Genomic DNA, 26703 nt, shown 5'->3' with positions numbered 1-26703 from the left:
TTATGTCAGCAGATCAATGGTTAGGCAGGGTCTTAGTTAAGGTGGTTATGGTGGGTGTCCTTTGCATCCTGCAGTGAGAATCAAATAAGATAATTGTTTGAAGGGAATCTGCAAGGGATTCCTGGCCCCAGACTCAAATAGAATGGGAGTTGCAGAAGAATGGAATCCTTTAGTAATAACATATTAAGTGTCACAACAGTTCTAAAGACCTGCTTCTGCCTGAATGGTCCCTGAATAATGAAGCCTAAGGATACAGAACAAAAAAAAAATCCTAGCAATCTAAGTTCTTGTTCTATTGAGTTATTATTTCTGTCTATAGAAAATGGCCTGTTAAATTCCACACTGAATTTAAAGTAAATAATTGGTAATAAATCAAATAATTACTTTATAAATGTTGCTAAGAAACATGCACAACGCCAATTCTCATAATATATCTTTATTGACTTAAAGGAGGTCTTCAATTTTTAAATAATAGTGATCTTGATTATAACATTCACAGCTGATGAAGAGCTCTGGTCCAAAATGTTGTTACCCTTTACTTCCTATAGATGTTCTGTGACCTGCTGAGTTTCTCCAGCATGTTTGTGTATTTCATTCAATCCCAGCATCTGCAGGCTTTCCTGTTTAACTAAATTGAAGAACCTTCCCATCCTCATTGATGGGCTTGGCCCAGCACAACTATGGAAGACAAGGCTGAAGCATTCTGAATTGCCAAGGGGAGATTTCCACCATCACAAAAGCCAGTTTCAGAATTTGCGGTGGGTGGTCTTTTAGAGTACCAGCATATATTTTCCTTTCTCTACACTATCTGCTTCCATTTACACATTTTAACCAAAGGAACATTGCGATTAATAATCCATTACCAGTCTCTCCAGGCTAACAAAATTACCATTTGAAACACAGTTTCTCTTGGTCTTGACCCTATCACAGCCATTCCTTTATACTGTTGACCCCTTTTTTTCTGCAACTGAAAACCTGTTTCTTAACTTCTTGCTCAATGAAGGATCATCTACCTGAAACTTTACCTCTTTCTACCATTGCTCCCCAACTTCCCAGCTTTATAGTTTCTATTTTGTTTCAGAATTCTAACTTCTGCAGATTTTTGCTTTATGGCCATGACTGTCTTTGTCCCTTGTTTTAAGTTTTAAGCTGCAGAATAGGGAGAGGGGTTGAGAGAACAACGGGGTAACATTGGCAAAATATGTGTGCTCTACCAATCTAACCCCACTACGTAGCACAGCCTTCTAATAATAATAATGGTCCATGAAGGACTCTTGGAAAATGTAGTCCAGGAGTTAGCAATCATTTATCAATGAAGGGAGATACTGATGATGAAATTTACCATAGTCTTCCATGTACATCATTACAATTTGCCTGGTTGGCACCCGAGGTACATGGCAGTTAGAAAGGGTCTGACTGGTCAACCCCATTGAAATCCAACCGCGTCCCTGACCATCCCTAATTAGGGAACCCAGTTAAACTTGATCATGCCCACAGGTGATTTGAAAATAGCTGACCCGCTTATTCTGGTGACATCAGCTCCTGCGTGCCTGTATCACCGCGTAGCCAGCATCCAAACATCCAGCAGTACTTCCGATGAGTATGTGACATGTCATTGTGGGGGTGGGATTCCCCCTTAAATTGCCAGGTGGGTGATTTAATGGGTAGATCCCCCTGCAATTTAAAAGGTGCTTCTAGCACCTTTGCCCCAGTGATTGCACCTGGTTCCCAGGAGGGCTACCCAGGTAATGCAGTTTAAAAGAGGCTAGTGACTTTTATCATCCAAAGAAAACAAGAGTTGGTACATCAAACCTCAGATCCTTGTATGGTTCTGTACAAGGCATAACAGAAAGAGACAACCAATTCCCACTGGACAAAATCCTCCATATCTACTGAAAGGATAAGAAAACCAACATTAACTAACTCTCCCTGGCCAATATTCCAAGCATTGAGGCTTGAATTACATTTAGTTATCATTCAGTACTGAGCTCTGAAACAATTTACTTCATGGTAGACCTTACTCAATGGACAGTGAACAATTCATGGATGATCTCAACCATTCATTGTATCGACTTCACTGATTTGTGGGAATCCCTGAACCGTGACTACTAATAATCAAGGAGTACACAAGATGGCACTGAGTATCTTGAGACTATTGGCAGAGAGCTCTGCATAAACAGTGGGTGGCAGTCCTCAGCCCCCATACTACTCACCTATCCACCCGTACCAAACGTGGCAGTGTACAGGTTCATGGGTAATTCGTGTCATCAGTGACTCCAAGGGAATGTGTAAGGAAGCTAGGGTTAACAGTAACACTTGGCATGATGACGACAAGCACACAAGCTTAGTGGAAGTGGAAGTCGGTGTTGAATTCATTTCTGGATTTTATTTGGATAAGATTTGGATAAGATTTTTTAGATGTGCTATTTACAAATATAGTGTTCAGCCATCTGGTTATTTATATTATTACAAATTTAGGGAAAGTTTGAATTTGCAAATTTGAATCTGAACCCTAACCCTGAATGACATTTAAGCCACCAACTGCTAAATTCTTTCTGAAGCATAAATTAAAAATATAACATTTAAAATGACTCATGTGAGTTTTAAACTGTCTTTTCATTGGATGAACTGAATTTATTTCAGAAATATGCTTTTTGAAACTATGCCAACTTAAACTGGTTGAACTCCCTCATTCAATGGCACATCATCTCTGAATTCTGGAAGGCATTCTGCGAGAACATGCACCATTTGGCTGAACTTGGCATCTAGCCATCCATCCAAACAGATGATGTCGTGTTCAAATCCTGGATGACAAGTATTTGATTTCGGGAACTGGCTATATTTGCCAATTCAGGAAATAGAGAGTTGGTCGTAGTGTCGCAGCTGAAAGTGCGATTGGCTGATAAAGTAGAATAATCTGCAGTCTTTCTAGTCTCTATGGAACAGTTAAAATTGTTGATCAACTCAGCACAGTTAACGTAGCAGTCAGCGCAACACCTATTACAGTGTCCGTGGTGACCTGGGTTTGAATCTGACGCTGCCTTTCAGCAGTTTGTCTTATCCCTGTGACCTGCAACAGTTTTCCCAGGTGTTCCGGTTTCCTCCCATCCTCCAAAATGTAAGGGTTGGTAGATTAATTTGGTGCAAGAGAGCTGCACAGATTCAATAGGCTGGAAGAACCTTCTACCATGCTGTATCATTAAAATTAGGGTGTTGCATCCTAAGCCACAGTCATATTGCCATAAGCTTCTACCAACAGCTACCCTTTCCCAAGTTATAATCAGCGTTGAAAGCTTTTGTATCCATTTTGCTAGCATAGTTAGAGGTTTGGGCTGCCTACTGCACTTCTAGCTTGGGCCACATTCCCACACATGTATCCACCGATAAGGATCTATCTTTCAGACTGGGCCATATGCCCATGCTGGCAAAGTTGTCTTTGCAAAATGAATATTGCCATTCATCAAATATGATGATACCCATCCTTTGCATATTCCTTGCATGTTCCACAACCGAGGGGAAAAACCACCTTTTCACTGGGATAGATTGTTCTGCTCTATAGCTTGTTGATCCTTGGAGAATTATTGGTTAACTGTAGGGTTCAGAATCTTTCACTGTGCAATGTAGCAGGGAGGTCAGGCATGAGCTCGAGGTGGGGTATCTGAATCCTTGCTTTGCTGCTGGCCCAATATTGAATTGAAATACTGAGCTGAGGAGTTCACATCTCACCTATTAAATGGCATTGATGACCTGGATTGAAAAGGTGGTATGTGTCTGGTTTTATTTCTTTTACCTAATCTTAATGTCTAGAATTCATTGCTATGAGTTGAGTTGGATTCGAAATTTATGATTTTTAAAATTATTTTAAAATCTCTTAATTATTTCCAAACATCACTTCAGTCTGATTTAAACATTATCATTTCTTTTCTCTTCTACCAGCAGAGAGGAGTATTTTGGGATTGTCTTTTAAAAGGAAAAGGGAAAAAAATTTATCAACAGATATAGTTTCTTTAACTCTGTTCTATCATTTAGTTGGATCATGGAGGATATCTATATCAGTTATATTTCTTTGATATTCCTTCCAAATCCCACTTGGTTGATACTAATTGGGAAACTGAGTCGCTTCAATGCCTACAGCTTGTTGGGAAAGGAACTGCCACATTTTTTCTTAACTTTGTTTGTGATAAAATTGATCTTTTGCTTGTGCCATTGTGTTCTCCAATCTTTACTGGAGGAAATTGTTTCAATGCATCTGCATGGTAGAGAAGGCATTTACCACATTTGATTTCATCAATATTTAGTACAGGAGCAGGAAAACCATGTACAATATGTTGGTGAGGCCACAACTAGAGTATTTTGTGCAGAGTTCTGATCACCCAAGATTTCATTAAGTGGAAAAGAATGCAGGAAAGATTCACAAGAATGTTACCAGCACTAGCAGGCTTCTGGATTTTTGCTTCCTGAATACCTTTGGGTGTATTCTATGGATTTTCCTATCACATAATGCTTTTAAGATGTAATTTTTTTTGTGATTTACTGTCATATTTTACAAAACCGTGAAGTGCATCATTCCTCCATTCACACTCAGATATCTTCCCTGCTGATGTTGGCGCAGTCAGTGATGAACGAAGTGAAAGGTTTCACCAGGACATTGCGACCATGGAAAAGCAGTATCAGTGTCACTGGAATCCATCAATGCTGGCCGACTATTGTTGGACACTGACACGAGAAGCATCAGATGCCTAGTACAAGTGAAATTCAGTGGCAAACTATTTTTAGGTTAGTTGAACTAATGCAATGTGTCAACATCATTATGTGATTAAACACGAAAATTTAATTTATTTAATGTTTGTCCAACTTGCTACATGATGCTGCAAATCTGAAATTATCTTTGTGTTCATCTTGGTTGTCTATCAGAATCCCAATTTTTTAAGCAGGCAATCCTTTTGGGGGAAAAAAAATTGTCCAGTGTAATAAAGACAGGTTGGGTAGACTTTCTGCTCCTTAGAAAATAGGAGGCTAATGGAAGACCTGTAAGTTTAGAAAATTATGAGGGGCATAGATGAAGTCGAGTCATTGTTTTTCCAGGGTAGGGGAATCTAAAACTAGAGGGCATAGATTTAGGATGAGAATGGGAAGATTTAAAAGGAACCTGAAGGAAAATTTTTCAGAGGGTGGTGAGCAATGCCAGAGGAAGTGGTAAAGACAGATACGGTTTCAAAATTAAAAGAAACATTTGGACAGTACATGGATAGGAAAGTTTTAGAGCAGGGGTGGGGAACCTTTTTTAAAAACTCACATTCCACCTTAATTATTCCCTATGCCATAAGGTGCTCTGTGATTAGTAAGGGATTGCTTAAGGTGGTATGTGAGTGGGGAGAAAAACTGCTTTAATTGTACCTAATTAATTTGTTAACTGCACGGTTTCATAAATTCAGAGGAAATGGGCCAATGGCAATTTTTCTTAAGCAAAATATTTCAGTAACAATTGGGTGATTCTCAACCTTCCCTTCCCACCCTCATCCCACCGTAAGCAATCCCTTACCAATCACAGAGCACTTGTGGTATGGGGGTGCCAACGCTAGGGACAAGAAAAAACTCCAGAGGGTTGTTAACTTAGTCTATGACATCACGGGCAGCAGACTTCACTCCATCAAGGAGATCGACAAGAGGTGGTGTCTTAAGAAAGGAGCCTCTATCCTTTAGGACCCCCATCACCCATGCCATGCCGTCCTCAGTCTGCTACTATCAGGGGATAAAAGTACAGGAGTCTAAAGACGAGCACTGAGTGGCACAAGGTCAGCTTCTTCCCTGCTGCCATCAGATTTGTGGGTGGCATGGTTGGTGTAAAGGCATAATGCCTTTACAGCGCCAGCAATCATGAGCGGATTTCAAATCCTGTGCTGTCTGTAAGGAGTTTGCACGTTCTCCCTGTGTCAGCATGGGTTTTCCCACGGGGGCTCTGGTTTACCCAGTTTGAAATGGATCGGGGGTGTGGGTTAAATGGGTGTAAATTGGATGGCATGGACTCGAAATGGCCTGTTACAGTGCTGGATGTCTAATCATATATATATTCCTGAATGGTCAATGAATCAAAGATACTGCCTTTACTTTGCCTTTATTGTGCAATAGTTTTGTTTGTTTGTAAGGTGGGTTATATGAATGTTTGTACCGTGATGCTGTCGCAAAACAACCAATTTGTGACTTGGTCCATGATAATAAATTCTGATTTAATTCCTCACCAGGCTGTTGAAATACCCACTCCCTGCTTAATAATTTAATGGACCCATGAGAAACATTTGGTTTACTCCAACACAATGTGGCACGCTATTGAAAATACTGTCGCTCGTACAGTATATTAGCAGAATATTTATCAACTGTGCTCTTGTATTACTAGCTTTAATTATTTATTCTGCCTCAACACGGTCAATAAAATATTAATTTCTTTCAGCACATTTTCCCGGCAGTCATACTAAAAGTGTTCCCCTGCTATAGATTGTAGCATTGCTGCCTCAGAGATCTGGGTGCTTGTTTGTGTGGAGTTTGCATTTTATGCTGGTGACCACATAAGGGCTTCCTCCTTTTATTCTAGTTCCTCTCAATTAATTACCCCTAGCATATAGTGAATAGTAAAATTGGGGTGAATTGATGAGAATGTCAGGACAATACAATAATGAATGGGATTAACATATGGATTAATGTAAAAGGATGATTAATAGTTGGCTCAAACTCTCCATGACTTGATGAATCTAACCTCAATTTATACCATGATCTTTCTTTAGGGACATGGGGTGATGTTTAAGAGGGGAATGGGGTGGTGTATGATTTAATCCTTATGAATATGTTCAAGGCGGCTGAATTCACAGCTAACATTTCTGCTTGCAATTTCAGAAGAAATGTTGAGTGCAATTGGAAACAATGGGAGAAACCCATTTGCCACTGATTGATTTTATTTGCTATTTTGCAAACTCCTACAGTAAAATTTTACTTCCAATTAAATCAATTTCAGAAAGTAAAAATAGTATCTAAGGCCATGAATTAAACTGGTCTTAAGTACAATCCCCTAGCTACAAATTTCTATGGGATTCATTCTCCCTGCAAATTCAGTCAAATTAATATGCTACAGTCCAGACAGTCCTCCATTTTCCCAGTCACCATTGCCTCGTGGCAAGACTAAAACTGTATGCGGCCAGAAAAAGAGGCGGCAAATCTTGATGCAATTTGCTAACTGGAGTACAAAGTAAGATTCCATCTGGAATAATTCTCTATTCTGTATGAAGTTCTTTAAAAACCTGTCCCACAACGATCTATCCTGCCTTCAATATAAACCTTCATAAATTAATTTGCCGTGTCATGCTGCTCCAGATTGAAACACCATAGTGATAATTGTGGGCCAGCGTAGGGAGTATGGTATTGCTGTAACTTTTGCCACACAGCAGTACTGAAATCACAGATAAGATGGAAGGAAGCCAGAGTTCAACTTTAGAGAGAAACTTCGTGGCATACTATCAAGTGATTTCATGTGTCTTGGTATAACTTCAATGCGATATGAAAGAATGATGACAAGTGATTGTCACCACTTATTTGGGGTAGGTAGAAAACAAGAAGTTATTTGCAAAATACTTAACTTCAACTATTTTTCTGCAGCATTTTTGTCCATGCAGTTAATCCACAAAACAGTCAAGATCAGTAAGTTTACCCTTAAGAAAATATGTTTGAAAGTCTCATACTGGAAGTTCCATTATAAAAATCCATATTTTATTTGGGTCTGTAATGCAGTATAGGATATGTTCATGTGAGTGTATTGGCACATACTGTGCAGGTAAAAGGACACTAGGAGGCTTCAAAGAAATCAGCCCAGACACTCAATAATGTTGTTGAGCTACTTGTGTACCGCATTATATGATCCTGCATGGGTACTGGAAATCCATGGATCATTACAAAAAGCAATATTTCAGCAAATATCTCAGCCTTCCATTTATAACAGATTGGAAAAACAGAAAAAGCTGGAAAGTTTTAGTGGGTCAGACAGAAATATTTACAGCATTTAGATCCATTGAGAATACTGTTTGTTTTCCCCCAAGACCTATTCAAATATACTCCAATTTCCCCATCCAATTTTTTTACCCTCCACAACAGTTGTTTCCTTTTAAGGACTTAACTCGTTCCCTTTTGAACACCATGGCTGAACCCCTTGCCCCAACTATTGACACTGGATTCCAGGTTCCAATTATGTAAATAAATAAACTTTTCCTCATGTCATTTGGTTATTCTAACAATCACTTTATTCGATGTCCTGTTGTTCTTGATGCTTCCTCCTGTGAGAATATTTTTCATTTACTCTGTGCAAACAATGAGTGATTATAAGCACCTCTGTCAGATCTCCTCCTGGCATTGCCTGTTCCAATAGGAACAGCCCACCTTTCTCAATCTATTCAGAAATTAAAATTTTGTAATTTCAGAATTCTAATAAATATCTTTTGCACCCTTACTAAAGTCTTTGTACCTTTCCTAGAGTGGAGGGCCAGAAGTTGAAACTGTATCCAAACAGACTTGGTCTTTTCGTTGATTTAAATTTAATCTGTCATATATGAGCTTATTCCACCAGCCTGACCATATCCTCCTGAACACAACTACCTTTCACACAGTTCACCAAATTTGGAAGTTCTGTGGTCTTTATATCAATCCTTTGGGACTGCACAATATTATATTGCCGTCTCAGGAAAGTATAAACCAGTGGTTCTCAACCTTCTTTCCACTCGCATACCACCTTAAGTAATCCTTATGCCATAGGTGCTCTGTGATTAGTAAGGGATTGCTTAAGGTAGTATGTGAATAGGAAGGGAAGATTGAGAATCACTGCTCTAGACCCAATTGTTACTGAAATATTTTGCTTGAGAAAAATTGTCATTGGCCCATTTCCTTTGGAGTTATGAAACCATACACATAACGAGTCAATTAGGTACAATTAAAACACCACCCAGATTTCACCTTAAGCACCTATGGCATAGGGAATACTTAAAGTGGTATGTGAGTGGAAAGAAAAAGATTGAGAACTACTGTTATAGATGCTATGTGACCTGCTGAGGTTCTTCCTGCAGTTTTGTGTTCTGCACTTGTCCCCGACATCTGCAGGTTTTCATGGTTGACTATCAAGAGTGCATATTACCAAAGTTTAAGCCTGGACATTTTGACTTTGTTGTTTTAATAAATTGATGCTTCACCCGTTTCTCTTAATTCACTTGCATAATTCCCTTACATTGGTGCAGAAAGTTGCTATTATTTATAGAAATTTCCCTTACTGAAATGTGTAATAATTACACTGCAACGTAAACCCATAGAAATTAAATGCAACTGAGTGGATTTTTGAATTTTAGAAGAGTGGGCTGGCTGCAAAATAATTCTCCATTGTAAAGCAGTTTGCTATCATGAGAAAATTGGTAGGTTGTATGGGGCAAGAGCCACATATTGAGTTCAACACAAGAACATTATCCACAAGCATGGCAATTTTCACAGTACTGTGTGTTTTCTTATCCAACTTTTCAATCTCACTGATAATCCCTTCATTACAATAAACAATGTAAAATATTACATCATAGAATAGCCCATTTGGCTCTCAATGCTGTGCCGACCCACAGTATATATTCCTATTAAAGAAAAAAATTCTAAACCCTTCCTACCTCATAACCCTGTTTTTCTTCCATCTATGCCTGTCTAAGTTTCTAAATGCCCCTAATGTTTCTGCCTCTACCACCATCCCTGGCAAGACATTCCAGACACCCACAACTCTTTGTTTATATTAAAAATAAAGGTGAATGATCATAAAGCTTAATGTTTTTAAAAAAATCCATGAGCCATGCTACAAAAACAGGAAAACCATTTTGATCTCAGCCCAAAAGCTTTGTGTTTCACAATCTTTATAATGAAACTATTTTTCTGTGTTTTCATGATTTTGCCTTGTAATAAATCTACTGTGGCAGAATTAACTAATATTTAGATTTAATGTAACTCTGGTATCTGAACATTTTTCTGTCACTATTTCAAGTTCCATGTTTACAAAAGACCAAGATCGTCCCTTACTGTGCATGTAACATATTTTGGCAAGTCTCAGGGAAACTTTAATCTGCAATAAAACAACAAAAGTATGCATTGCTGCCACACAGGGCTATAAAACTAATGAATACCAGCTCACGAAGCTACAAGATGTACTAGTGCAGTGGTTCTCAACTTTTCTTTCCACTCACATACCACTTAATTAATCCCTATGCCATCGGTGCTCTGTGATTAGTAAGGGATTGCTTAAGGTGGTATGTGGGTGGAAAGAAAAAGTTTGAAATCCATTGTTTTAATTGTCCCTACCTGACCCATAACGTGCATTTTTTTTTTAAAAATAGTGAAGACTGATATTTGATTGGTTGCATCAAGATGACTCTCATAACAAAGCTGTGTGTGTAGTATATGTCATCGGATGCTGCACTTATCTCCAGCAATGCAACACTGGATTCTGGAAGAACTCTTGGACAAAAAAAAAAACATGCCACAAATTACCTCTATTCTTGGGTTCCTGGTCATTCAATAAGTATTGCTTAATTCCAAGAGACAAAGTTTTACTGCTAAAATACAAAATGCCTCATGAATTTACTTTTGCACTTCCAAGAAAACACATTTTCTATCAGTCAGAATTAACAACTACCCCACTCCTCAAAAATCAACTTTTAATGAAAGTTAAAGGTGAAAAAAAATTGTCTAAGATTAAAATCTAAAGGCATCCTTGTGATGCACTGTTGTTTTTTTTTAAAAAACTATTATTGTGAGCTCCTATTTCATTTAGTGTGACTGTCACTTTAAGGGTTAGTACAGCTGCAAACATTCACAGTTGTGGTGAGACTGAGTGGCAAGTGCAGACTATAGCCAAAGATGATACACTGGAGGAAGTGAAAGAATAATATTTATCCAAGAAAATAAGTGGTGAGTCATGTAAGTGGGACACTTAAAGAAACAGGATTTCATTATTGACCAGCAGCTACCTAATGAAGACAGAGGTGGAATAACTCTGAAATGGACAATTCAGCTGATTCTCCGTCAGGAGAATTATTGAACCACTGTGACCAAAGGAAAGGTCACTTTGCTTGACCTGTATCTGGGTTTTGAAAGCAGAAGAATTGCAGCATCGGACAATGACCAAAGTAATGGTCATTTCAACTGACCCATGCCTGGGTTTTAGAAGCATCGTGGAAGTCACTTTTTTCATTTCACCTCCACCAGGAAAAGGGGAGGTTGTGACAACCATGCGTCAGAAAGGACATTTCTCAGCAAGAAACAAGGATTTGCAAGAATGAACTTTGGGAAGCGACTTCCCAGAATAGTGTAACCTGTAATGGGTTTGGAATGCATAGTTGGGGTGAATTTAATTAAGATATTATTAGTAGCTATAAATGTATGGTTTTAAAAGTAAATCCATAACAGACTCTTGGTGAATTTCTATTGTTGCTGGTCTGCGACACAACACTATACAGAGTTATTGGTAAGCTACTTAAAAGGAAATTTCAATTCACTTGGAATCAACAACATGAAGCATAGATGACCCCCAAGGCTTATTCTATAAATGTAACAGGAGATGAAGGATGGCAGATGGAATTCATTAATCTTCAATTACTCTCAGCTGTTTTGCCACAAGACAACCAGCAGACTGGTTTAGAAACAAAGTCGAAAAACTGCATTGCATTGGATCCAAACTAAATCACACAACGGTCTGAAATGGGTCAGTGTGCCCAAGCTAGACTTCCATTCTTTTGAATCTGGTTTATCCTGTTGCTAAGTCAATGAACTCTTGTCCATTTTAAAGACACCTAGAAGTTTATTAAAACCAATCAAGTACCCCCAAGTATAACCCTGCAAGACACATCATGCTCTATTTGCACACCGTGACCTTCCATTAACACCGTATTTTATTATGATTATAGAGAACTGAAGTCAGAACAAAAATGACATACTTCATGGAAGGAGTAAAGACTGCTTAACTATTACTGCCCAAGCGAGAGGCTGCATTCATGCTGTAACTAGTACTGTACCACACCTAATCTGTTCAATTGGGTTCCATCTGTAATTGCAAAACACTGGCAACAAATATTTCTGCTGGAACTGTATTGAGAAGGTCTCAAAGACCCCGTGAATGATCTCACAACTCCTCATAGATGAGAGGTTTCACTGCAGATGGCTGCTCTGAAGTCCAACATAATCAGTGTTTCCTCCACTTGAAAACGACAGGGTTGGATCAATGAGAACAATCAGATTATTGGAGCTAATCAAATTCAAACAAGATGCTTGCATGGCATAAATTGGTAATGATACTGGAGATGGTAAATAGAACATTTGTTCATCATCTTGTCTGAACAATTAGCAAATCCAGCTGTATGCTACTCAGTCATTGGGCATGGGAATCGACCCTTCAGCCCAATTTGCTAACACCGACCCAGAGTCCCACCCACAGTGGTTCCACCTACCTGCATTTAGCCCATTTCCCTCCAAACCCATCCTATCTATGTATTTGTCCTTAAACATTGCAGTAGTACCCACTTTAACTAGTTCCTATAGCAGCTAATTCCATAGGATTACCATCTGTGTAAAATGCATTACCCTTCAGATTCCTCATAATCTCTCCCCTTCACTCACACCCATGTCCTGATTATTAATTCCCTACACAGGGCAAAAGACCATGTTCACATCTCATGATTTTATACATCTCTACTAGATCACCCCTCATTCTCCTGCACTTTAAGGAATAAAGTCCCAAACTGTTCAGGCCTCCCCAAGGTCCTCTCGACTCTTGACTGCACCCTCTCAGTGACCAAAATTGAACACAATACCTTTCTTGGGAAGAGTATTTTATGCTTACAGAGAGCACAAATGTTCTCAACATTTTATGCTCTCTTCATTAAGGTTAGATTTAAACTGGAGAACTTCAGACACAGAAGAAATAAAGCTATTTGCAGTAGTGCTTTAAGTTTCACGTTGTTGTGTCTAACAGAGAAGCTTATCTGTAAATTACTGAACAGAGTGAAATAGAGGAATCAAAATTTTATTTAAGCAAAAAGTACACACCTAATACTTTGTGTACTTAATATCAAAAGGAACATTCCTTGAATTTTATAATTGAGATTTCCAACTTGATCTTCAGAACAGACACTTTGCATGGAATACAAATATTTTGTCAGCAAGAGGCAATTTCACCAACATCCACAAATAGTAATGAATTCCTTAAATGCAAACATGTCACACTTCTTCCATTTGTATTTTGTATTCAGAGACCAATTCCTCAATTTGCAACCACCAGTATCAGAATTTAGATTATAAAAGACAATGTATTCAACTTTTAAATTTTACTGCCATTAATCCTGCCTCTTCTCTAAGACATCAACTTCTTCTTGCAGTCCACCGAGCAGAGCAACATTCCTTCCATTGGCATAAACTTCTGACCAATCAGGCATTTTCCACAGCAGGAGCACAGGAAGCATTCAGAGGTGGCATGCCAGTTGTATTTCCCATACGTAACGCGCTGCGCCTCTGGATCAATGACGTTGTGGCAGCCCTGGCACACCTGAAAAATAAGATATTGTTATGGGGAAATGGAATAATAGTTGAACAGCTTCAGTTGGCTCTTTTCTTAAAAAATTCAAAAAGACAATGTATTCAACTTTTAAATTTTACTGCCATTAATCCTGCCTCTTCTCCAAGACATCAACTTCTTCTTGCAGTCCACCGACTAATCATTTCACATTAAAATGCTAGTAGTAACATGCATTCAAGGGCAGATTCTTTCTTGATGTCATCAGCTTGCTGTACAGACCTCTCATACACAAAAAAGATTCTCTTGATCTTGCTACAGCCTTGCACACTTTTAACTGCACTTTTCTCTAACACTAAAAATGTCTAGCTCTTTTCCATTCAGGAACTCAACTGATCCTATTAATTGGCCTTTAACTCTGCACGTTTATCCACAGGGTGATTTGCCTGGATAGTAAGGTAAACCAAAATTCCACCCCCCCCCCACTCCACCTCCCCATTGCATCATGGTACATGTGACAATATTGATCAATTTAAATTTCGGATTTATAGTTCTGTTGGCATTCTCACTGGTTGCCAATTAGCTCATGTATAAAATGTGCATATTATTCTGATCACTTTAAATAACACAAAACTAGCTCCTTTTTTAAAAAAACAATTTCCTAGAACACCCTCCATTTCAAGGCCACAGTACAGTGGCATGCAAAAAAGGATTACAGATACATAGTTGGCACCCGATAAAGTGTTTGTAGCATCACAGAACCTTAGTCATTTAACACAGGTTCACTTCCCTCCCACACAAAACTTTATCCATTGACCCTTTGGCAGGCAGCGGTTTTTCTTGCACGTTAACCTTACATAAACTGTAAAGGTGGTTTTTGGTTTGCCTTCCAAACAATTTTTCACTCTTGCAGCCACTCAAGGATGAATGCCTCTGATGCAAGAACTCAATTAACCTGATTTGTTGCCCACTCAAAGTGTACATCTTTTATTGAGCTGCCTATAACACCAATCACTATGGATGGATGTCGTTCTGATTAACTGGATGTAACAGAGAGCCTCAAATCTTTGGTTATTGTGGAAAACTCTAACCCTTCTGTGTTCTGCCTTGGGAGACAGAAACAGAGGGGAGAAACTAGTTGGTCAACATTGGACACTAGCCATACCCACTGACAAAAATCAGTAATAAAGTCAGCAGGACTGTTGCAAAGGAGCCAGGTACAATAGGCAGCAGAAACTCTTGCATGAATGAGCAGACAAATGTAAGAGAATTTTAGTCTGCTTTGTGATAAGTTTAAAATGTTTTTAAAATCACCTTTTTCATGAACTGAACACATCTAAGAAATCGCACACACAGAATTATAATACAGTATTTAAGGTAATTAGCAAAAGAATCCAAAAGGACGAAAGATTTATTTTTAAATGTGGAAAATATGTGGATGTGGAAGCAGATTCAAAGCAGACTTTCAAAAATATTGGACAAATACATGAAGGAAATTAAACAATGGGAAAGATTTGTTAATGGAACAAACTGGATAGCTCAGAGCAGATTCATTGGTCCAAATAGACACCTCCTGTGATTTACTCAAAATTATGTTGATAATGCACATCTTTAATAAATAGATAATTAATCAGCTTTATAAATATTATAAATTATTATCTTGCAGTTTTCATTTCCAAAATCAAAATGACATGGACGCTCCCAAAAAAGACTTGCATGACACAAAAAAGCTAAAAATAACCATTTCCAAATAGTCTGGCAGCTGCACTTTTAGTAAAGGCTATCTAAACTGAAACAAAACTGAATAGGACTCAACTCTCAAGGGAAACATCAAATCTTCCATATTACAATTTAAGTTTACAAGACTGTAGTCAGTCTTTCTGCAGTGATACATTACCACAGCATGAAACTTCACATAGCAAGGTTTGCAGACAGGTTTCTCGTTCACCATCACATAAATTTCTCCTGCAAGGACACAGTCACATTCAAAACAGCAGAAATGCTTCAAGTGCCAATTCTGGCCTTCAGCTTGGGTATATTCGTTGCTGAATATTAGCTGGGGAATGAGAAAGAAAGACACCAGTAATAAGAGCAATGAATCAAGGTCCATATTAATTACCTACAATGTGAGGTATTAACGAGAAATAAGTTGTTGCAATTACAAGAAACTTGCCACAGTAATTTGATAAATTCCTATCCTCCAATGGAGGAATAACCATAGGCACTGAATACTTGTGTTACCTTTTTATTTTAAAAAGTAAGCAAGAGTTTTAAGAAAATGAAATGGGAGGGCATCTACAGAAACAAAGATGAAATTTGCAAAACAAGCCAAATACACCACGAGATCCACAATAACAGGGATGGAAACTTGAAGATAGGATGGTAATGTCCATTACTCTGTTCTCACTGGCACATGTTACCAAGTCACATAAGCAGGAGGGGACATCTGGCACCAAGGGGTTGGTTCCCAAACTTTGACGGAGGCTGTTACTAAACTGCATTTTAACTGTTTCTTCTGTTTGCACTGGATTATGATAAAGTTCCAGATATTGAAAATGGGAGGATTAAAAGCAGTACAAGTGGAATGAAAGTACAGACGACACCAACCACTTTGATGAAGCAGATTGCATTGTCAGTGTCAAGCAATTTACGGGGCAAGTTAATCATTAAATATAGAGACTTAGTTGAATAATGCACATGAAATTGAGGACCCACATTGTAAAAAAAAAGTGAGGATTGATAAACAGATCTTATCCTCATTTTCAAAAATTACATTGCATAAAAAGCCTTTTTTTGAATTCAAGATATTGCTCCGCTTTTAATTTCCAGTTAGTGATGTGGCAAATTGAGTGGATTGCATATGATAATGTGCAAATAAGTGAGCCAAAAAGTTTCAGAGACTTGGATAGGACACCAGGCCATGAGCAATGAATAGAATATGCACCACAGTGCCACCTGCAGAACAAGGATAGAACTGAAAGCCAGAAGAACATGGAACACAATTCTTGGTTTTCACCTGTAAATTTTAAGTGTTAAAGGAAATAGAGTAACATGCAATGAGCCAGCTTTTCCTATACATTACAAGCTACAAGGAGAATCCATGCCTTGGCAAACAAAGATTTAGGAAGGGGGCTGTCCACGTCTGCTGCAGTCTCGCTGGTGGCCGACAAGGCAAATGTGGGACAGACACACTGGGCCACAGTGGCTGCAAGGGAAATTCTGTTCTGGGTACTAATGCCTTTTCTTAGTAGGGACAGTTTATTTGAAAGTTATATGCACATATGATTTTTGTATCCCACTACAGATTTCTGTAAATAAACCTGTTTTTTCCTCCCCTGTTCAAATACATATATAAAAACACACATTTCCAAAATATTAATTCTTTAACTCCTGAATGACGTTCATCTTAATGTTCATGATTAAACAAATACTTGTTCTATCAAACTTCAGCATTAAACAGTATTGTTTAATATTTGAGTTTAGAAACAATAATTGTTTTGAGCTATCCAGACAATATTTTCTGAAAAAGCTTACACCTTCTTCTGAATCCATGCATTTTAACTATATTTGGTGTATAGTACATCCCAAATGCAGGAAATTGGATAATGTAGAGTTTGTTGCAATTGTGCACGGCATTCTATTCCAGGACTTTTATATCCAGAACAACAAAAGCAAACACTAGAGGACATCTGTTTAATGTGACTGGAGGAAAGTTTAGGGAAGATGTCAGAGACAAGATTTTTTTTACCCCCCCCCCAGAGGGATAGGGATCTGGAATGTACTGTGGGGGGGGGGTAAATAGAGGCTGGTACAATAGGAACATATAAAAGACAAATAGATAGGCATATGGATGCAAGGAAAATAGTTGTGGGCAATGATTAGATTGGTATTGTGCTGGACTGTTCTGTGGTCAATAAAGTTAACGGTGCATACTTGCTTTTGGCATTTGACTTAATTTAAAATACAATTGAGCAAAACAGTTTAAAACAATAGCTTCCCTGTGGAATTTCAATACAAGTAATTTTCCACTGATAGAGTTTAGGAAAGGTCAGGGCTTGCAATTACATTGTTGCACGCTATGTGAATAGCTAGTTTTTCACAGGACTACTGCATGGACAAGCTACAGCTTTCTATTAACAGGTCTCCATTCTGGGGAAATCACCAGTGCTGATCTCACATACCTGATAAAGCAGTAACAAAATATAGAAAATGACTGTATTGCTGTATAATTCTCTTTCCGAAAGGCAAAAAATGCCATCATCCTCATTTCAAACCCTTTTTAGTTTAGAATGGCAGCAAGAAAATGATCATCTGTGCCACTTTGGAAAAATAGGACATCTATTGAATTTTCAAATTTTGACAAGTTGCTACTTTTGAATGGGCCTTTATGCAACTCTTTCTTTGATATTCCGCTTCTGCAAGGCACTTTCTCCTCACATGATTGTGTATGACTGGCTAGTCTTCAATTTTTACCATGAAGGCATCATTACATTGCAAGGCACATAGATGTCTCATGAACTATGTTTACTGCAGTTCTTTCTACACAGTCTTCAGTCCTGGCCAGGGGGAGTGGGTTAAAGAGCCATCTGCTCAATTTCTTCATGCCGGAACAAATCTTTTTTAATTTTTCACATTCCAATTCTAACATTCAAAGGATTAAAGTGGTACATTTGCAGCTGTGTACAATCAACTTTACTGTGGAATGCTACTATTAGTCAATTTAGGTAAAGCCACTATTGTTAGCAAAGTAAAGCACCTGGTCATTTTGTAATAGAAGAGAAAGAACAAGTTTCACAATCCATCGACGTCTTATACTCCCCTCCTAATAAGGAGGCTTGTTCTACAGTTTACATCCCAAAACGTAACCTGACTTGTTCTCTGAAGTCCAGAAGATCATGAAATAAACTATATTACCCTGCATTACAACAGTTTAGGTTATGGAAATTCACAAATAGTTACCAAACAATTAAGGATTTGGAATAAAAATGTGTTCATGCTGAAGTTGTTCGAGAAAGGACAAAGACAAAATGTAGAAAAACAAATTTTGTCATGGATTTGTGCTTTTCAGCTGAAAGGCCCGTTTCTGCATTGTTTGTGTTCAATGGTGGTGAAAAATCATTATACAGATGGTTTTTCAAAGAATACTGGACATGTATAATGAATGTGTGATATGAGAGTATCAAGGGATTAGTTCAGTCCCTACAGAATCACTTGAAGTGATTTACATAATACAACAATGGTACATCAAAATGAACAAGTGTATTCCATTAGAAAAAATTACCTACAATCTAAAAAACATATACTTTATTTGAACAAATTTGGGAACCATACATAGAATATATTAGAAACCATATAGAGTACATTAGACCTCCATCTCTTAAAGTAATAACTACAGGTACAAAAATACTTAAATATGGAATTTTGGATGACAATTTCTTTTTGTGTTCTTTTATTGTTTATTTACTTTTCTTTCTTTCTTTTATTCTTGCTTTATGTTATGGGGTGGGGAAAAAATGTCATTGTGTATATTTTAATGATGAATGTTTCTGTGTATATATATATATATATATATATACACTATTGAAATGGTCCATGGTCCATGGTGAAGTATTAAACAAAAAAATATAAAAAAAGAGGGACAAGAAATGTCTTTAAAATCATGGCAAGCTTTTCAAAGAGCAAGTTTTAATCTGGTCATGTTCCATTTCCAGAATTTTCTTGTAAACCTGTCAGTACAGACAGCAAAATAGTTAAAATGCAGTTTAGTAAAAGCCTTCATCAAAATTTGACAATTGACCTCTGTGCCAGATGTCCCCTTCTGGTTATTTGTGACATGGTAATGTCATGTCAATTTATTTTTTGTGCCAGTATGGACAGAGTAACGAACACAGCCATCCTGTGATCAAGTTCCATCCCTGTTATTTTGTATCTTTCATAGCTCCTACGCCTTAACTCACGATTTAAGCATCCTATACATTTGAGCCAAATCAGATGGTTTGATAAAAATTATATTTTGATACCTCTCCAGGAATATTTCTTCCAGCCTCCATCTCCACATCTGCTGTCTGGCCTCAGCTTTTGCAGCAATTGCTGGTTGTACTGTAAGCCCTATTTCCACTGGCATCCCAATTAATTGGCGGTGCAGTGTCCTGGGATAGGAAGCAGTTTGTGGCGTTTCCACTGGGCCACCCTTTACCAGGACACTGGCTGCTTTTCCACTGAACACAACTCATCCCCAGAGATCAGAGTCTACCTTTGAATGGAATTGATGGAAGTTGTCCTTTTTCCACTGGTTTAAATCAGCACGCCTGCATCAGCTGTTGCCGGGGATATGAAAAGGGGTAGAGGCTGTCATTCCCTAGCGAGATTCGACATCAGTGTGCTGATTTTCCCCCCCCCCCCTTTTCCACTGTACCTTTAACTGGTAAATTCCCCATTAATTCCGGGGATAAAGTGCCAGTGGAAAAGGGGCTGTAGACTTGCATACACATTGAATTACCATTTATAATGATGGAGTCAGTAAAAGTGACTTGACATTAAAGATCAATGAGCTTTCGTCATTGTGCATTACTTTTACTGAGTGAAATTTCACAGTAGTTCTTCGGAAAACAAATGCATTTTTGCTACAAAATTTGAAAATGACAATCAAATTCTTAATTGTTAGGTTTTCTGCAAGGTGAAGATTAAAGCAAGATTTATCTAAATGGGAGATGATTATTTCAGATTTTGTTTCTATAGATATCATGGATTGCTGGAAGACTGACAAAATGAAGGAGTTTCAGAAACATCATATTTGATATATGGAAGAATAGACAAAGTATTCTTGATCTGAAAAAAGCTTAGCCATACAACTGTATTCTATGTTAGAGAATATGAAGGATAATACTAAAATTGCACAATTTTACCATTTCAAACAAGTTTTATTTTCCTACCTCATCACAGCCAGCACACCGAGGCTTTTCAGTATCACAGTAGTGACGGCCGCAGTACAGTTTGCCCTTCTTCCAGAAATAAATCATATCCACAAGCAGTTCACAGCAGATACAGCAGACAAAGCAAGCAGGATGCCACAGCTTGTCCAAACCGGCACGCTCGGCGTAGACAGCTGGATCACCCTTCTTCATGTTCAACTTGCAACGGAAGCATGTCTAGAACAAAAATTTGGTAATTCAGTAAGTGGAGTCCAGAAAATAGCTGAAACACTGCTACAGCTTTGAAATAAAATGAAGCGTTTCAGATTAAGGTACAAAAACCAAGAGTGGCGGGACGACCACATTTATCAAATTCCATAAAGAGATTTGCAAATAAACAAAGTGCCTGAGCTACTAAATAGGTCAGGCAGCATTTGTGGAAAGGGGGATAGTTATAGTGTCAAGTAAAAATGTCATTAATATGCTAAATAGAGACAGGGGGAACATTAAAGTTTTGCGCAATTTTGATTTTACCAGACATGCATGTGCTCAAACAAAAATGAGTGATCATGAGTTCTAATTAAATATTAAGCCTGAAATTTTTAATTCCTCTGACGACAGATGCTGCTCAATGTTTCCCACATAGGTTTTATTTTAGATTTCAAACATCTGCAGATTTAAAAAAATTGCTATAGAAACAGTTCTAAAATTGCATCGATTTGTTTGCCACAATTGGAAACTAGACATCATCACCTCTTGTACAACCAGAAGACCAGAGGAGATCAGGGAAAAATTATTGCAATGACTAATTTTGTCCACAACAGATACATTTATGTTCAAAGTAAGATTACTGGACACAGATTAGAAGCAGATCCCCTGGCATTGTTCCCTCTCATTTCAAAGCCACCAAGACCAATTTTAGTTCCTGTCTAGTTCAGATAGATAATAAGATCTGGGAATGCATTCAGCATTGCATCAATCTTTATGGTTTCAGGCACAATACATAATGCATCTCCAAAACGGTCTTTAAAGTAGCATTTCCCACCCCCAGAACTTGCATTGAATCAAAGTTTTGAGTGTAGTTACAGAAAGGAAGCACATTTCACAAGAATACCTTAATTTCTACCATTGAACAAGCCCTCTGAGCTTCTTTTGAAATAACCTTCACCAGAACCCATGCTCTGGGCTTTCTCTTTAAAAGATTGCTGAAGAACTGCTGCATCAACTGAACAACAATCCTTTGCACGAGATGTTAAATTCTGGCCTTGTCTGTTCAATTAATACAAAAGATCCCATCTCAAGAGGCAATAAACTGCAAAAATGTTTTCCCAGTTCACTGAACAATAAATATTCCATAACCAAACTGCTAGATATTTACAACTGCATCTATATGACTTCATCATGCTCAATCTTATCAACTTGTAGAACAAGGAACCATTTTAGTTCTGCATTAAAGAACGAATGGAACACCAAGTCCCAGTGAGCCGTGTTTGTCCTTGCAACATCAGATACATAAATTCCACCAACTTTTCTTTTGATCTTGATCGCTCACAAATTAGTTGCTACATTTACTAACAAAATGGCAGCAATTACTTGGCAAAAGTCGATTGGCACTAGCTTGCCAGCATCTGCAGACTTTGTTTAACTTAATTGGCATCAAACTGGTTTTGGACAATGCGGATGTAAAAGGCACTAAATCAATGTACACTACTTTTTATTCTTTGAATATGTGGGAGTCTTAAAAATCAACAAGTCATGTAAACTTGCGCAGAGTGACAGAGGAACTGATATTAGCTCATAAAACTGTGCCGATTTTGGAGCAAATTAAATCACAAAATATCATTAAGCAGCAGAATCTTTTAGGTGTTTAAAAAAAATTGCCCACTAGATGCTCAGTTGTGGAATATCATATATTGAAACTTCTTATTACAAATCAAATATTTAAAATCTTAATAGCAAGAACCCCCACCCAGTATCTGGAACATAGGGGGATTGTTAGATACGGGATAAGCCCATTTTCCGGTTGCTTGATATAGTAAGTGGCAAACCGACCACTGGGGGGTGGGGTGGCCCCCAATTTTAAACATTAGATTTTTTTTTTTTTAAAAACCCATTTATTTTCTGATTTTTTTTGAATTCAGAATAATGGGATTTTACTGTACTACTGACAAATTAATCATATTTGATTACAAGTCAAACATATAACCATTCTAGATCAAGGTGCTGTTTTCAGTCTCAAACCACAACATATCAAGTTAAATGTTATTAAATAACAAGAGTCAAACCAATTCTGAATGAGAATTCTGAGCAAGTGCTTCATTAAAACGTTCAGTTTCAAGGAAAGAATCCAAAATATTTTGAGGAAACGACAATGAAATGGAAAATGTTAAGTATGAATATGTAATAATCAAAATAGACCCACCTGGGGATCTCAAAAAAATGTTACAAATTTTAAGCAAATGACTAATTGTAATTCAGCAGCGATTTTACAGAAAATTAATTACAAATTATGACAGTAGTCAATTTTAAATTAAGCTAATAAAGACAGATTCTGCTTCCTACCCAGTGACTCACGCAGGACTTCCTCAGCAATTGTGCTGACCTTGAAGGGAATAATTTTCCAAGGGACCTGCTTTTGTTTGAAGAGTTGTTATTTTGCCGAAATAATTAAGAGATTTTGGAAAAGGAATTAGCAGCCTTTTCACAACTTTGTTAACTATAAAAATGAGTTCAGAGAAAAACAAATCCAGATCTATTATCCTTGCAAAGAAACTTTACTGAATGAAAATCCTAACTGTTAGAACAAAGCAGCCTACCTATTCTAGAAGAGATCTTTAGCATACCAATGTTGAATTTGCTTTCTCAAGTCAAAACACTAACTGCAACAAAAATACTGGAAACAAGGTTATGTAACCAACACAGATCCTGTGAAAACCAGGAGTTTCCAACCAAACCGGCATCATAACACCAGTTAAGTTTTAAAAATCAATGTTTAAATTATGAAGATAGGATCGACAGCAAAAGAGAATTCTTTTAATATTGTTAGCACAGACATCTTGCAAGATTTGCATTCATTGTTGAGATAACCAATGAAGCTGCCAAATATTGCATTTGAGTGAGAATAAAGTCAAAGGATTTGTAACCAAAAGAATAATGGACGTGGAAAGAAATTGGGTTGGACCGTCACTAATTATTTCACCTACTTTCAAAGGAATAATATTGCATTGCCTGAAAGAAGGTGAAGATCTCCCTCTGCTGCCCAATGGTTGTAAATACTAACAACTCGATAGGCAACGAAGAGTGTTACTTGTTTAGAACATTCGGAGCACAGGATTTTAGTAAAGATAGTTTGCAGAGACTGAAAATCATCAGTTGGATCATTTCAAAAATAGAGGAGGATTTACATTTATTATATTAATCTTTTTTCTGTACAACTTTTTGTGCAGGAATTGTCAGAACTGCTACTTCCAAAAAGCTCAAATGTATACAAGCTCAAGTCTTCGCTCAGATGAAGGGGCTTGAACTGGAAATACTACTCCTTTTTCCACACATTTTACCCAACTTGATGTGTTTCAGCAATGTCTTTTTTTAAATTTAGAACATCTGCAGTTCAGTGATTTCCCTGCCCCCTAGAAATACATTGACATGTAGAGATTTTAAGTACAATTTTTTTTATATAGAAAAAATGATATTGAACCATTTAAGAGGGTTAAATGAGTCATGGCTGGTCATTTTGGGCTCTGCTAAAAATGGGAATTGTGAGAATAGTATCTGCATCTGGCAAGACGTTTAGTTACTTCAATTATTTACAGAATGCAAACCATATCAGAACTCTCACTCGGCTGAGTGTTTCCACTCAGCCTAAAAAAACACTAGGGGCTAGATATTCTAACATATAAAGAGTTGTTTTCTCTTGAACATGAAAGGAATTGCTGATAAATTGCTAAACCCTTCAGTCTGGAGATGGTGCTATCCAACTCGCAGGACCAATACAGTGTCTGGCCACAAATGCCAATTTCATTTGGAATTCAAATAGTGGAGTCCCACAAAAACCTCGTCATGCAATCGAATACTCAGCACAGGTGCATTTTTAATGGGACACAATTGAGAAGATACCAAGTTGGTGGTAGAGGAAATAAAGATTCATTTCATTTTGTGAGTTGCTGCATTCACTTTTTTTCAAGAGTCTTCCTCAATATTTAGGTTTTAATACACCTCTCAAAACATTTAGAAATAAAAAGTACAAAAATTGAAAAGTTCCCTTTATTTTTTCAACCAACACATTTAAAACAAATAGAGGGTTCCTCTGGTCTTATTAAATATTTGGGCAAAACTTCTTGAGCCATATTTAGAAATGTTCATTCAGAGGAAATTTCAAATTTAAACCTTTATCACTAAAAGAGTAAAAATGACTTACTGAGTGATAACCTGTGAGCTGCATCTTATTAACTTACAATTTTGCAAGAGGCAGACCATAGTACATCTGTAAACAGTTTGCAAAGAGTCATTTGGAATCAAAAATATATGGGAACTTGATCTCAGCAGACCAAATTTTGTCTGGCAGTGTAAAACCAGAGATGATCAAATTGTGGAAAGAAAACCACTTCATCAGAAACAGGTGGCAAAAAAAAAAATCCGCTGCAAAGTGGGGTCTTGTTCCTTCTTTCCCTGCGGGCATAGAAGAATCATACAAAAATTTCTGCGTCTCCCAAACTACAAAGAATTCATCTTAATCGTGGATGCATTTTCATGGCATTTTGGCCACTTTTGGGAATTTATTGTTTTTGCTGCACTCAGACTTGAATCATGGAGAAAATTATGCAATTTTCACCACAATTATACAAATAAAATCAGAGAACTGGAGAAATAAAAACCATATTTAAATTAAGGTTCTAAATTTGGGGCAGAAATTGATCTAATCTTGTGAGCGCTTCACCTGCAACATGGTTCTACAAAACCTGCACATGAAATTCAGTTCTTAGATTTAAATATAACCAAATTTCCAACGTGGATTTCAACCATATTTTCAAAGTGGAGATCAACATGCACATTTGATCCACATCTTTTGTATTTATTTGTCTCTTTTTAATTCAATTAAGCATACTCTTGTAGTTGCTTTTACAAAGTACTGGTAGGTGTTTGGCTGCAACAAGAATTACTAAGCGTATAGTATGTACACTCTGCACCGAACATCACAACAAACTCATTACCAGTACAGAGGACACATTTCTGCTCCTGTGCTAAGGAATGCTAATATGTTGATCTTGAAGAGCAGCTCTTCCTCAGCTGTTACCAACTTGTCTGTATTTGAAAATGCTCTTTATTTCCAGTATAAAAATTGTAATGTGTTTGCTCCACATTTCATTGAATTGGAATCTGATTGGACAGTTATAACAGATGAACTCAATCTTTAAAAAAAAATATAGGCACCATGTTTAGCATACTGGGGTTCAAATTCCACGCAACAAGGAGTTTGTACATTCTCCCCATGTCAGCGTGGGTTTTCCCCAGGGGTGCTAGTTTCCTATCACCCTCCAAAACGTGACCAAGGGCTGTAGGTTAATTTGGTAGCATGGGCTCATGGGCTGAAAGAGCCTATTAACATGCTGCATGTCTAAAGGTTTTTTTTTTTTTAAAAAGTAACTTCTATTTTCCTTCGATAACTGCAATGCTACATATTTGGGGTTAAAAGCCCCTTCATTCCTCCATTTTGCATCTCGAAGGTTCATATTCAGTCAGGAAAAGAACACCTGAAAATAAAAGATTGGAAACTGGCTAAAATTTGTACATTTTTCTTAAAAAGGTGATAACTTGTTTATAACCATCAGGCAGTAAACAGATACACACTGAAAGTGCATCACTGGTCACGACCTTAATCAAGCCTGAGGCATGCATCAACATCAGGGACTCAGAATTTGTTCTTGAGCTTTTGCCAATTTCAAATACCTTGGGATTCCAGGTAATTGCAAGCTTGTGGTGGGGGGGTTCCTTCTATGGAGAATCTGTGTCAAGTAGTTTTGTCAAATCCCCAGGACAAAGCCCTGGCAAACAATTAATTTTGAACTATACTGATTATTAAGATAACACAAATGGAAATTGTAGTTGGTGCAAAAAACAACACCATTTTCAAGAACAGGCCCCAGAGGAAGTGTTATCCTTTTCGGTCTCATTCATATTACTTATTTGCCTTTCTCACTAAGATTTGGTTATCTTTTGAAACAAATGCAAAGT

At 37.5% G+C, this 26703-nt stretch overlaps 1 protein-coding gene across 5 annotated transcripts in view; it reads right to left on the bottom strand.

Moving 5' to 3' along the window:
• Positions 1–13059: 13059 nt before the first annotated feature.
• The window catches only part of tes (testis derived transcript (3 LIM domains)), a 97505-nt gene continuing 83861 nt past the window's right edge, over positions 13060–26703 (bottom strand). For all 5 annotated transcript variants that reach the window (XM_069903863.1, XM_069903860.1, XM_069903859.1 and 2 more), the window contains exons 5-7: positions 20494–20709; positions 15459–15617; positions 13060–13594 (exon numbers count right to left, since the gene is read on the bottom strand). In XM_069903863.1, coding sequence (XP_069759964.1) covers positions 13403–13594; positions 15459–15617; positions 20494–20709 — 567 coding nt within the window. In that variant the 3' untranslated portion in view covers positions 13060–13402. The remainder of the gene's footprint in view (positions 13595–15458; positions 15618–20493; positions 20710–26703) is intronic.

Source organism: Narcine bancroftii, chromosome 11 (genome assembly GCF_036971445.1).
Source record: "Narcine bancroftii isolate sNarBan1 chromosome 11, sNarBan1.hap1, whole genome shotgun sequence".
Lineage (NCBI taxonomy): Eukaryota > Metazoa > Chordata > Chondrichthyes > Torpediniformes > Narcinidae > Narcine > Narcine bancroftii.
Note: the sequence above shows the minus strand (reverse complement) of the source record. Positions and strands in the feature narration are given on the sequence as shown.